Source organism: Lissotriton helveticus, chromosome 4_1 (assembly GCF_964261635.1).
Source record: "Lissotriton helveticus chromosome 4_1, aLisHel1.1, whole genome shotgun sequence".
NCBI classification, from domain to species: domain Eukaryota; kingdom Metazoa; phylum Chordata; class Amphibia; order Caudata; family Salamandridae; genus Lissotriton; species Lissotriton helveticus.
The window spans coordinates 1,152,221-1,166,911 of NC_136063.1; the positions used below are offsets into that span (position 1 = coordinate 1,152,221).

General features: G+C 47.9%; 1 protein-coding gene across 1 annotated transcript in view; it reads right to left on the reverse strand.

Annotated features, from left to right (window-relative positions):
- Nucleotides 1-14,691, reverse strand: part of LOC144826886 (fish-egg lectin-like) — a 56,643-nt gene that overhangs the window by 11,375 nt on the left and 30,577 nt on the right. Inside the window, exon 3 of the mRNA XM_078685342.1 lies at nucleotides 7,383-7,722. Within this exon, the coding sequence (XP_078541468.1) occupies nucleotides 7,383-7,722 (340 nt within the window). The remainder of the gene's footprint in view (nucleotides 1-7,382; nucleotides 7,723-14,691) is intronic.

Here is a 14,691-nt window from a genome sequence, read left to right on the forward strand (position 1 = left end):
ATGTGAAGGTATGTATCATGCCGATGAGCTGGACTAGTGATCTGAAGGTATGTATCCTGCTGAAGAGCTGGACTAGTGATGTGAAGGTATGTATCCTGCTGAAGAGCTGGGCCAGTGATGTGAAGGTATGTATCTTGCTGAAGAGCTGGACTAGTGATGTGAAGGTATGTACTGTGCTGAATGACTGGACCAGTGATGTGAAGGTATGTATCTTGCTGAAGAGCTGGACTAGTGATGTGAAGGTATGTACTGTGCTGAATGACTGGACCAGTGATGTGAAGGTATGTATCCTGCTGAAGAGCTGGGCCAGTGATGTGAAGGTATGTACTGTGCTGAAGGACTGGACTAGTGATGTGAAGGTATGTGTTGTGTTTAAAGATCTGGACCAGTGATGTGAAGGTATGTATCATGCTGAAGAGCCGGACCAGTGATCTGAAGGTATGTATTGGGCTGAAGGACTGGACCAGTGATGTGAAGGTATGTATCATGCTGAAGGACTGGACCAATGATGTGAAGGTATATATCGTGCTGCAGCTGGACTAGTGATGTGAAGGTATGTATTGGGCTGAAGGACTGGACCAGTGATGTGAAGGTATGTATTGTGCTGAAGAGCTGGACCAATGATGTGAAGGTTTGTATCGTGCTGAAGGACTGGACCAGTGATGTGAAGGTATGTATTGTGTTTAAAGATCTGGACCAGTGATGTGAAGGTATATATCGTGCTGCAGCTGGACCAGTGATGTGAAGGTATGTATTGGGCTGAAGGACTGGACCAGTGATGTGAAGGTATGTATTGTGCTGAAGGACTGGACCAATGATGTGAAGGTATATATCGTGCTGCAGCTGGACTAGTGATGTGAAGGTATGTATTGGGCTGAAGGACTGGACCAGTGATGTGAAGGTAGGTATCATGCTGAAGGACTGGACCAATGATGTGAAGGTATATATCGTGCTGCAGCTGGACTAGTGATGTGAAGGTATGTATTGGGCTGAAGGACTGGACCAGTGTTGTGAAGGTATGTATTGTGCTGAAGAGCTGGACCAATGATGTGAAGGTTTGTATCGTGCTGAAGGACTGGACCAGTGATGTGAAGGTATGTATTGTGTTTAAAGATCTGGACCAGTGATATGAAGGTATATATCGTGCTGCAGCTGGACCAGTGATGTGAAGGTATGTATTTGGCTGAAGGACTGGACCAGTGATGTGAAGGTATGTATTGTGCTGAAGAGCTGGACCACTGATGTGAAGGTATATGTCATATGGAAGGACTGGGCCAGTGATGTGAAGGTGTGTATTCTGTTGAAGGACTGGACCAGTGATGTGAAGGTAAGTATTTTACTGATGAGCTGCACCAATGATGTGAATTTATGTATCGCGCTGAAGAGCTGGAACAGTGATGTGAAGGTATGTATCGTGCTGAAGGACTGGACCAGTGATGTGAAGGTATGTATCCTGCTGAAGAGCTGGACTACTGATGTGAAGGTATGTATTGTGCTCTAGAGCTGGACTAGTGATCTGAAGGTATGTATCATGCCGAAGAGCTGGACTAGTGATCTGAAGGTATGTATCATGCCGATGAGCTGGACCAGTGATCTGAAGGTATGTATCCTGCTGAAGAGCTGGACTAGTGATGTGAAGGTATGTATCCTGCTGAAGAACTGGACCAGTGATGTGAAGTTATGTATCCTGCTGAAGAGCAGGACTAGTGATGTGAAGGTATGTATCATGCCGATGAACTGGACCAGTGATCTGAAGGTATGTATCCTGCTGAAGAGCTGGACTAGTGATGTGAAGGTATGTATCCTGCTGAAGGACTGGACCAGTGATGTGAAGGTATGTATCATGTTTAAAGATCTGGACCAGTGATGTGAAGGTATGTATCCTGCTGAAGAGCTGGACTAGTGTTCTGAAGGTATGTATCCTGCCGAAGAGCTGGACTAGTGATGTGAAGGTATGTATCATGTTTAAAGATCTGGACCAGTGATGTGAAGGTATGTATCCTGCTGAAGAGCTGGACTAGTGATGTGAAGGTATGTATCCTGCCGAAGAGCTGGACTAGTGATGTGAAGGAATGTATCCTGCTGAAGAGCTGGACTAGTGATGTGAAGGTATGTACTGTGCTGAAGGACTGGACCAGTGATGTGAAGGTATGTATCCTGCTGAAGAGCTGGACTAGTGATGTGAAGGTTTGTATCATGCTGAAGAGCTGGACTAGTGATGTGAAGGTATGTATCGTGCTGAAGGACTGGACCAGTGATGTGTAGGTATGTGTCGTGTTTAAAGATCTGGACCAGTGATCTGAAGGTATGTATCCTGCTGAAGAGCTGGACTAGTGATGTGAAGGTATGTATCATGCTGAAGAGCTGGGCCAGTGATGTGAAAGTATGTATCGTGCAGAAGGACTGGACCAATGATGTGAAGGTATATATCGTGCTGCAGCTGGACTAGTGATGTGAAGGTATGTATTGGGCTGAAGGACTGGACCAGTGATGTGAAGGTATGTATTGTGCTGAAGAGCTGGACCAATGAGGTGAAGGTTTGTATCGTGCTGAAGGACTGGACCAGTGATGTGAAGGTATGTATTGTGTTTAAAGATCTGGACCAGTGATGTGAAAGTATATATCGTGCTGCAGCTGGACCAGTGATGTGAAGGTATGTATTGGGCTGAAGGACTGGACCAGTGATGTGAAGGTATGTATTGTGCTGAAGAGCTGGACCACTGATGTGAAGGTATATGTCATATGGAAGGACTGGACCAGTGATGTGAAGGTGTGTATTCTGTTGAAGGTAAGTATTTTACTGATGAGCTGCACCAATGATGTGAATTTATGTATCACCCTGAAGAGCTGGACCAGTGTTGTGATGGTATGTATCATGCTGAAGGACTGGACCAGTGATGTGAAGGTATGTATTGTGCTGAAGAGCTGGACCAGTGATGTGAAGCTGTGTATGTGCTGATGAGTTTACCAGTGAAGTGAAGGTATGTATCGTGCTGAAGATCTCGACCAATGATGTGAAGGTATGTATTGTACTGATGAGTTGCACCCAGCAGCACTCCACGCACTCCACCCAGGCTGCAACAACAACTACCGACACCCACGGACCCTTCAGCTGTCACCGCTGCCGACAAACCTACAGCACCGCTAGGAACACGGACCCAGCACAATCTGACTGCAAGAACAGACCCATACAGAAGATCCTGCAATGTATCCTCCTCAACGTTCAATCCCTCCACAAACACGCCACCGCAATCTGGGACCTCCTCAACAGCACCACCCCGTACGTAGCATTCTTCACCAAAACCTGGACCAACACCACCTCGGGGCCTAACATCCCCATCGCCATTACCCAAGGATGCAAGATCTCCAGGAAGGACTGCCCCACTCGCCAGGGAGGAGGAAACGCCATGGTCTACAAATCCACCCTCCACCAGGGCACACTCCCCGATGAAATCACAGACCTGATGGAACACCTTCACTTCAAGTTACTGACCAGCCCTACCACCACGCTCTGAGGAACCCTCATCCACCGGCCCCCTGGACCACGCGGACCATTCACCAACTACATCACGGACATTATCTCCCTGAATGCCATAGCATCCACCAACTACACCCTGCTGGGAGACCTCAACTTCCACCTCAACCACCATCTGGACTCCAACACCACATCCCTCATGGACAACCTCCACAACCTTAGATTCCACCAAATCATGACCGAACCAATGCACTCAGCAGGATACACCCTCAAGACCTTCTTCAAAACAGGAAACTCCATCACCTTCAGCCACACCACCAAACTCCTGTGAACTGACCACCGATGCGTCTACTTCACCATCCACAGACACCAGCACCTGCTCCCACGAAGAAACTGGACCAGAATCAACAACAACCAGCTTACCTCCTCACTCAGCAACTCCACCCCAACCATCGCGGGAGACGATGACCCCAACACCGCAGCACGAACCCTGCACAGATGGATCTCTGACAGCTCCAAAACCATTGCCCCCTCAAAAAAACAACAACACCCATGCCAAGAAAGCCAGACGCACTTGCTTCCGCCTCGAAAAGGCCAGGAGAAACAACCAAATCCCCAGAAGCACACAACAACTTCAGAGCCGCTACCAACGCCCACAAAACTAACCAGAAAAACAAGAAAAAAAGTGAGCACACAACAGCAAAAAACTCTTCAACACCATCAAGGAGTTCGCCCAACCCACTAGCGAGTCGAGAGAAATTTCTCCCGCACAAGACCTCTGCAAAAAACTCAGCACCTTCTTTCACCACAAAGAGTATCTACGACAACTTCGGCAAAGACAGCCAACACACTGAATCCCCGCCAAACACCCCGACACCCTGAAGCCAGCGAATTACAACTGGACAGCCATCACCACCGAAGATACACTGAAGACAATGAAGTCAATCCACTCCGGGCCCCCACGGACCCCCTGCCCCACCACATCTTCAACAGAGCCACGACATCTTCGCACCCATACTCCGCCACACCATCAAACGCTCCCTGGCGACCACCTAGTTCCCCAATTGACTGGAAACGCGCCACGGTCCACCCCCTCCTGAAGAAACCCTCGGCGGACCCCACCGACCTTGAAAACTACAGACCCAGCTCCCTGCTCCTGTTCCCAGTGAAAGTCATCGAGAAAGCCATAACCAGCCAACTAGTCACATTCATTGACGAGCACAACATCCTCAACTCCTCTCAATCCAGCTTCAGAAAATAACACAGTACGGAAACCGCCCTCCTCGCCGCAACAGATGACATCCAGACCCTACTGGACAAAGGAGAAACAGTAGCCCTCATCCCCCTCAACCTCTCAGCGGCATTCAACACATTCTCTTACCGCACCCATATTCGCAGACTCCTCGACGCAGAGATCTAGGACAAGGCCCTAGAATGGATCTGCTGCTTCCTACAGCAGGTCAGACTCCCCCCTTTCCTCTCGAACCCTACACCAACCACCTGCAGAGTCCCTCAGGGGTCCTCCCTCAGCCCTATGCTCTTCAATGTCTACATCGTTCCACTTGCCCCCATCATCAGAACCTACGGACTCAACATTGTGTCAAACGCAGACAACACCCCACTCATCCTCTCCCTATCCAACGTACCCAACACCGCCAGACACAACTTTTGAGAAGGCATGGAAGCCATCGCTAAATGGATGAAAAACAGCTAAACAACAATAAGGCAGAAATACTCATCATGGGGCCAAATCCCGATGCCTGGAACGACACCTGGTGGCCCACCACCATCGAAAACACACCCAGCCCCACTGACCACGCACGCAACCTGTGAATCATCCTGGACTCCGAGCTCAAAATGGGCCACCAGATCAACTCTGTCTCATCCTCCTGCTTCCACACCCTCCGCCTCCTACGTAAGACCTTCAAATTGATCCCCTTTGAACACAGAAAGACCGTCACTCACGCCCTTGTCACCAGCAGACTCGATTACAGCAACACACTCTCTGCCGGAATAAACAAAAACCTCACCCGCAAACTACAGAACATCCAAAACACCACTGCAAGACTGGTCCTCAACCTGCCAAGACACTGCCACATCTCTCAGCACCTGTGCACACTCCACTGGCTCCCCATCAAGGTCAGAGTCACGTTCAAGACGCTCACCCATGCACACACGGCCCTCCACGACACCGGACCAGCATACCTGAACAGCCGACTCAAATTCCATGCACCCCAAAGGACACTACAATCAGCCCAGCTCTCCTACCCCGTGGTCCCCTGAACCAGAAATACCAGCTCGGGAGGCAGCTCCTTCTCCTTCCGCTCCACTTACGACAGATAACATTGCTTCTCATCTTCGCAAGAAACCTCAAAACCTGGCACTTCGATAGATCCCCTCCATGGTGGACTGGAACCTGCACCCCCGCACTCCCTTCAACCCCCAGTGCCTTGAAACCGTTACGAGTGAGTAGTCACGCTCTTAACAAATGCCTGATTGATTGACCAGTGATGTGGAGGCATGCATCGTGCTGAAGAGCTGTACCAGTGATGTGAAGGTATGTATCATACTGAAGACTGGACCAGTGCAAGAACAAGGCAAGATGCTCAGGGAAAGGAGAACATTCAACGAACGAATTGTCTGTTAAGGACTTGTTTTGTACTAATTTTGTGTTTATGTCTTTTGATTTCCTGCAGAGTTTGTGGGTTGTGAGTAGGAAGGTCTTTTCGCAACCGTCTTTACTTAAATGAGCCCTAATCGGTTACTAGATGTGATTCTCCAGAAGACGTTTTGTTTTATTTAATGATTTAAGGGTTTTCAATACAAACTTTCTGTAAGAGTAGTGTTGGGTACAATAATTCTTGTGTATATCTGCAGTGGGCAGAGACGCACAGACCCCCCTTCTCAGAGTAGTGTCAGGGTCAAACACTTCAAACCACCTCTTGTGTGTGCTAATAGCGCTGCAAAGGAACAACTGCTCACTCGTGTGGAGGAGTGTGAGGGTAAAATAATTCACTCAACCTCTGTATGTCTATAGTAGAGAGGGGGCACATCACAACCCTCTCAAAGGGGAGCCAGGGTACAATACCTCAATATACCTCTAGGGCCTTATTTATGAAGGTTTGTGTCACATTTATGCCACCGTTGCATCAATTTTTGTGTCGCTGCGGCGGTGTAAATAATGCACCATGTTGTGCCATATTTTCGAAGTGACGCATCAAGGCAGATGTCTCACGTTGTAAACCCCTGCGCCACTTTATACCAGCATCAGGTATAATGTATGCAGGGCTGGCGTTCCCCCTAGAAGTGGTGCATTGTAATCTAGGAGATTTCTGTGCACCACGTCTAGGACGCCATTGCATCAAAACCTTACGGCTGCCTCATGGCAGGATTTTGGGTGACACAGGCCGATCCGAAAGGACGCATTGTTGGAGTTGGGTCTGTTTTCAGATACACCCCAGCAATGTGCCATTTTTGCGCCGACAGACAGGTCAGTAATACCTACTTATCTGTAACTCCTTGCGACATGATGTGTCATGCAGTTAATATGGCACATCCATCATGTCGCAAGGAGGACACACTGTACAGTGCCGCATCGCTGCTTTCTCGCAGGAATGCAAAACTTCCCATAAATGAGGACCCTACTATGTAACTAACATAGTGCAGGGGGACAGAACTCTGGGCTTGGCCTCTCATTTCCACCAGGCTCTGAGCCCAACCCCCTGCAAATGCCCCCCCCCCCCAAGGAGATACTGCTTGGAAACGGATAGTGTCACATCTTTTGCATCTCAGAACAGAGTCAAGAGAGGAGTAGGCGTGGCTGCCTGGAGTCATTACTTACCTTTCCAGGCGCTATCCATGTACATGTTAATGATAGTACCATTGCTTAGATCAAAGTGGCCTTTACCTTTGGAACAGGGTCCCGTTGTCGCTCACCCCATACACAGAACCTTCAGTGCTGATCTCCACCATGGCCAGTTTTCCATCCACGACCTCCCAATCGGTGCCGCCGCATTCACCTCGCTTGGTGCCCACCCGGTAGTGGATGCTGTCGGTGTCATTCACGCCCCAGCAGCCCTTCAGACCACAGGTGTAGTACTTCAGCTTGCCTTCAATCTGGGCCCAGCGCAGCTCAGTGTGGTACCTTGTGGCCACCGTCTCGCTCCGACGCAAGCAGAACACTTCACCTTTGTCACCGACAGCGGCTAGAAACCCATCTCCACCGGCATCGACCTGCTTTATCTTGTCTGAAAAGGAGTGAAGGAGAAAGCGTGTGAGTTAAAACGGAAGGTTGGTCAATGCATTTCATGCAATCCCCAACTAAACACCCTGCCAAAGCTAAGAATGATTCCCCATTGTGGGAAGAAAGATATAGGGCCTTATTTATGAGGCCTTGCTGTTGTAATTTGACAGCGATTAGATTAAGCATTAGCAGAAGACATCTTAGTTCTAGCTGTTATCTTGACATTTAGCGGACTCCATTTTGTATTTACGGCAGCCATCTTGTCTGCTACATGCTGCCTCGTGCCGACCATGTGCTTTGTCCTATCTTCCTGTTTACGGCGCCTGAAATCTGCTCGGCAACAAGTTATATTTAGCATCCCCCACTTCTGCACATGTCCAAAAGGGTCCACATCTGTTAGTGATTAACTCCACAAAGGAACTCTTGTGTATTAGTCCCCAAAACCATTAGCTCCTCCCACTGATCGATTGTGCCTCTCGATATTACCTTATATGTACATAATTCATGCTTTTGTGTTTGTACCGCCTTCTTTTGAGCCCCTGTGCGGGTATAAATAAACCATGCTTTCTTAGCTCGTGGTGCTACTTCTTGCAATACCGAAGGGTACTGTTTGAACCGTGGCACCACCTCATGAGGTGTAATAAATGTTACTTTTTCTATTCCAGTTTCTGTGCCAACTTCTTCCTATTCGGTCTGAGGACTTTGTACAGAGAAGGGCGAACCCCTTGCACTAGTGGATCTAGCTGAGGCCTGCTACAACATTGCGACAGTTTTGCGCTTCCGTTGCGTCACTTTTTGTGACGTGGCATACAATATGCCTCCTGTTGCACCCTATTTACAAAGTGACGCTTCTAAGCAGATGCGTCACTTTGTAAACCCCTGCTCTACATTATGTACCTGCGTCAGGTATAATGTACACAGGGTGGGCGTTCCCAAATAAGTAAGCCTCGTAGAAGTAATGCAGTGAAATCTACCACTTCTAGGGTGAAAATGCATCAATATCTAACGCCTGCCTCACAGGTTCTGAGCTGGGATGGGGCAGTGAGCTAAATAACGGTGATGGATCAAGCCCTGATCTTTGGACTGGGTAAGAGTGGTCTGCTTAATTCAGACACACTGTTCATCACCACCCCTTTTCTGAATCGTTTTTGGCCACTATAGGTGTGGCAGGGTATACTCAGACATGAGTCCCTTGCTCACTGCTCCATCAGGATTCAAGCAAGCCGGGCCGACGACGCCTGAAATGGCAGAAACCGGTCCCCGGAAGCTTGTCTCCTTTCTGGTGAAGAATTGGCTTGGTAGTTTGGTCTGCCCTGTTCCCATGATGCACTGGGCCAGGGACAGACTAATTTGCATATAGCCAGGTTCTGAGCTGGGATGGGGCAGTGAGCTAAATAACGGTGATGGATCAAGCCCTGATCTTTGGACTGGGTAAGAGTGGTCTGCTTAATTCAGACACTCTGTTCATCACCACCCCTTTTCTGAATCGTTTTTGGCCACTATAGGTGTGGCAGGGTATACTCAGACATGAGTCCCTTGCTCACTGCTCCATCAGGATTCAAGCAAGCCGGGCCGACGACGCCTGAAATGGCAGAAACCGGTCCCCGGAAGCTTGTCTCCTTTCTGGTGAAGAATTGGCTTGGTAGTTTGATATGCCCTGTTCCCATGATGCACTGGGCCAGGGACAGACTAATTTGCATATAGCCAGGTTCTGAGCTGGGATGGGGCAGTGAGCTAAATAACGGTGATGGATCAAGCCCTGATCTTTGGACTGGGTAAGAGTGGTCTGCTTAATTCAGACACTCTGTTCATCACCACCCCTTTTCTGAATCGTTTTGGCCACTATAGGTGTGGCAGGGTATACTCAGACATGAGTCCCTTGCTCACTGCTCCATCAGGATTCAAGCAAGCCGGGCCGACGACGCCTGAAATGGCAGAAACCGGTCCCCGGAAGCTTGTCTCCTTTCTGGTGAAGAATTGGCTTGGTAGTTTGGTCTGCCCTGTTCCCATGATGCACTGGGCCAGGGACAGACTAATTTGCATATAGCCAGGTTCTGAGCTGGAATGGGGCAGTGAGCTAAATAACGGTGATGGATCAAGCCCTGATCTTTGGACTGGGTAAGAGTGGTCTGCTTAATTCAGACACTCTGTTCATCACCACCCCTTTTCTGAATCGTTTTTGGCCACTATAGGTGTGGCAGGGTATACTCAGACATGAGTCCCTTGCTCACTGCTCCATCAGGATTCAAGCAAGCCGGGCCGACGACGCCTGAAATGGCAGAAACCGGTCCCCGGAAGCTTGTCTCCTTTCTGGTGAAGAATTGGCTTGGTAGTTTGGTCTGCCCTGTTCCCATGATGCACTGGGCCAGGGACAGACTAATTTGCATATAGCCAGGTTCTGAGCTGGGATGGGGCAGTGAGCTAAATAACGGTGATGGATCAAGCCCTGATCTTTGGACTGGGTAAGAGTGGTCTGCTTAATTCAGACACTCTGTTCATCACCACCCCTTTTCTGAATCGTAAGACTGATGCAAGCCCTTTCACATGGGTCTTGCCCCATGTGAAAGGACATATTGCTGGAGTTGCATCATTTTTGTGACACACTCCAGAAATGCGTCACTTTTGCGCCTACAGATACGTCAGAAATACTGACATATCTGTAACTCCTTGTGACATGATGCGTCATACTGTAACTTGTGACAGACATCAAGTGAGTCAGGCTCTTCATTTTATGACAGCAACCACCGCATACAAGTTATCTGGCTTCCGACTGCACGTTCTTGTATTTATTTAGCAACGTTGTAAATCATATTGTAGAAAAACTTGGTACATGACAGTGCAACAACATTTCTGAAATGTTTGAAAATTAAGCATGCTAAGGCAGGGAAAGCAGGAACACTAGCACGCTGCAACGAGGGATAGAAGTTTTGTTTAACAGTCAAACTAAGATAAAACATATTCAGGCAGATGCATCAAAGAAAATACCGGGAGCAAACGGGCAGATTCTCAGAATCTGGCCGTTTGCTCCCGGTATTTTTGCATTTGGGATGCATCATCCCAAATGCAGAAATCGCAATTTAAGGAATCTCTAAATAGTGATTCCTTAAATTGCTCTTGCATTTAAGGAATCCCAAAATGAGATTCCTTAAATGCAATGCATGAAACCCAAAAAAATAGCGAATTCGCTAATAGGGGGAGAAAATTACCATGAAGTTGAACTTCGTGGTAATTTGCTAAAACTTTGAAAAATGCACTTTTGTGCATTTTTCAAAGTTACATGTTGTGCACACACATGCCCTTAGGGCATGTATGTGTGTAACATTTGTGCACAGGTCCATTTCAGGGGTGCAACAGGGTGTCCTTTGCGATTCCTACATGCATCCCGTTTTGCGAGTCTTTAATAGCGATTCCTTAAAATTCGCTATTAAGGACTCGCAAAACATAACTTTGATGCATCTGCCAGATTATTTTTTAAATCATGTAAAGGATTTATAATAATATCACCGTAGGAATTAATATATTAATTATTGTAATGATTATTATATGCGTAACTATATTGGAATTTTATATTTCATTTTGCACTTTCCTTTGGTATCTTTAAGGGCACCATTTATACCTTACAGAAGTGACTGCATTGTATTTATCCTGCAGCATGCTTCTCTGCTTTCAAGAATGGATCGAAACATGTCGACCAGCGTGCTTAAGAAACAAATGAACATGAACATTTCCATATTTCGTGAACATAAACATGGTCATGTTCAGTTACTTTCCACTTGAAAACAGCAATTCAACACTTTTCAAGGCTTGTTGTGTGTTTCATGTCACTAACAGGATGCCACAAGTCTGTGTGCACTTTATGTCAATTTTTAAAACACTTCATAACTCATAAAGTTTACCACCCACCTTACCTTTATTGATCTGACTACTTTCATCATAAATGTAAATTGATACTTGTATAGCGCACTACTCACCCGCAAGGGTCTCAAGGCGCTTGTATGAATACCGCTGTGGAACCCATCCTGGCTTTCCCTGTGAGGTGTCCACTCCTGGGCACCCCCAAGGTGGAGGCCAGGCATCCTTAGCGTTGTGGGGGCCGTTGTGGAGATTAAGCAAGCTATTGCCAGAGTTGCAGAGTGGGACTCCATGATTGGAATAGGCACCGAGGCGAGAATTATCAGGTCCGTGGAATTTTGAGTCCAAGACCCACCGAGGCGGGGAATTGAACCCTGGTCCCGGGTTAGACCTCTGCATCAGGGTCTGCCGCTCTAACCATTGAGCCACACTTCTCCAAATCATAGTGTTGTCAATGTTTCTTGATCCGAGTGTGTGCATTTTTATGAAAATGAAATAAAATTATGTGTGAGTTAAACATCGACTTGTGATACTTGTAGGCACCTTGAGGTTTGAGCGTTATTTTATGTTGTCGCTCTTCATAAATGTACTAAACACAAAGTGAAAGTACTGAAGTGTCTCTTGTCTTCCTCAGATAAGAGATTCAGGGGCATCGCCTCGGGAACGTCACTTTTTAAGGCATTCCAGTGGCGATAGGGTCTTCACCTCATTGACAAGGCGGTGTTAAGCCACTTAAAGTAGACTAAAGCTGCCCTGTAGATAAGGCCCCCTTTCATGCTATGGCTAGTGTGAAAGGGGTGGGCAGTGGTTGTTGTGGGGGGGCGTTCCACCTCAACACACATTGATTTTGACGCTGCCCCCTATGTACAAGGGCAGGATACATAGGAGGCAGCGCCAAAATTAAGACCAGGGTAAACCTGGTCTTACCCTTGAACTAAGAGGATAAATGTGTTTTTGCAGTTTTCACGTGTGCTGCCTTGTGCAGCACACTGAAACAGCAAAAGGCCAATCGTTGTTTATGTGCAGGAAGGTCCCCCTTCCTGCACATCAATGATCATTTTTTTAAAATGCCGTTTTGTATTAGGCAGCACACATAGAAGTTACAAAAAGGCATTTAAAAATTGTTTATGTGCAGAAAGGGGGACCTTCCTGAACTTAAACAATCTTCCCCTGCACCCGGACACCCCTGCACTTTTGTGCGAGGGTGCCTGCGTTGGCGCTGGGCTACTAAGTGTAGCACCATCAAAGGGGGAAACGCAGGGCTGCGACATATTCTTGTAAACATGGTGCAGCCCTGTGTTTCTGCAGTGCGGAGTGATGTGTTAAGGCAGGAAGGCTAACGCCTCACTCCGCCACGTCCCTTGTAACTATGCCCCTCAGCTTGCAGGAAGGCGGTGATGTAAAACCTTATTCCTTGACGAGTCACCAGGGCATGGCTGTGCACCAGGAGGAGATCGGGCAGAGTCGTACTGCAGCTGCTGGTGGTGGTGGTATGACCCCCTAAGGGGGGTGGAGTGGTGTGGCTCACTGGTTAGAGGCGGCAGACCCGGGAGCAGAAGTCGGCCCGGGACCAGGGTTCAATTCCCGACGCGGCAGGGTCGTGGACTTGGGTCAGCAGACTCGATAATTCTCGCTTCGGTGCTTACTCTAATCAGCGGTTCAACTCTGGGCATTAGCTTGCCTAACCTCCACAAAGGCCCCATCAACTCCGGGGATTCCTGGCTCCACCTTGGGGACTCCCAGCAGGGACCATCCCACAGGGAAGCCAGGATGGGTTCCCCAGAGTTACACAGCATCAGGAAACCTACGGACGGGTAGCAGTGCACTTTACAAGCTCAAAAACATTTACATAAGTGCAGAATCGGGTGGTGGTACAGTATGAAAGAGGATCATATACTCAACAGACTCCGTCGCTGAGATCTAAGGTGTGGACTGGTGGAGCGGTCCCTACTCTGACCGATCTATGAATACATTTACTGCTTTATTGGCAAATATTTAAGAAAGATTAGATTATGTTCCAATAAACCTAGGTTGACCATGGGGCTTCAAGTCCCCGGATTTGTACTCCGCCACCCTCCTCTTGCATATCAGTCTTTACAAGCGCTTGTAGCTGAGTTGGTTTCATGGTTATGAAATGTATAAGCTCATAAAAGGTACTTATTTTCTAAATAACATCTTGGGGCTGAAAATGTGGTTTTGAAGAAATAAATATGATAAAGTTTCAGACGAATTAGAGTTAGAGTTTGAGAGTTAAGAGTGAGAGATTTAGAGAGTTTCATTGCTGCGTGAAAGGGGGCCTTATTCACAAGGCAGCGCTCACCACGTTATGCCTTGTGAATAAGGCGAAGGGCTAATCGCCACAGGAATGTCATAAAGAGTGACATTATGGTGGCGATAAACTCTTGTAAATATGCCCCTTAGAGTTAGATTCCAAGAGTTAGAGGCAGAGTTGAGTTTGAGAGGAAGGGGCAGATTTACAAGCCCATATTGCCGCAAGAATGTCACTTTTTGTGATGTTCCTGTGGCAATGGGGGCTGCATCTTATTTACAAGATGGTGTTAAAACATTTAACGTGGCTTAACGCTGCCTTCCAAATAAGGCCTCCTTTCATACTATGCTTAGGTTCCTGCCAAATTTCCATCCTTGAGGATGTGAGGAGCGAGGAAAACCGAGGGACACAGGGGCCGCCTGCTGCTTCGCTCCGGACTCCACGGCGATTGCACCCGGGGATAGGACCACACTCCCCAGGGTACACCTGGACCGCACACCTGATCTGGCTCAGGGGGAGGTGTGGACACCGCACACATAAGCAACCCCCCCAGACCCGCGGCACGGACCGCGGCGCAGGCCGTAGCCGGGACGAAGCCCGGGACAAAGGGCGGGCCTGTTTGTGCCTGTTCGTGTACTGGAGTGACTGAACTGGGCTACCCCCTTTAATACCCGGTATTGTAACAAGACTTTTTTACTGCTACTTACCTTGGGAAATTGGTTCAAACCATGTTTACCAGGCCAAGCAGTGTGTGAGTGTCTAGCACAATCCCCAGTGTCTGAGCAAGACTTGCATTAATCTCTTTCCCCACAGTAAAATAAGTTTAATAAATAAGTATTTCTAATATTGCCT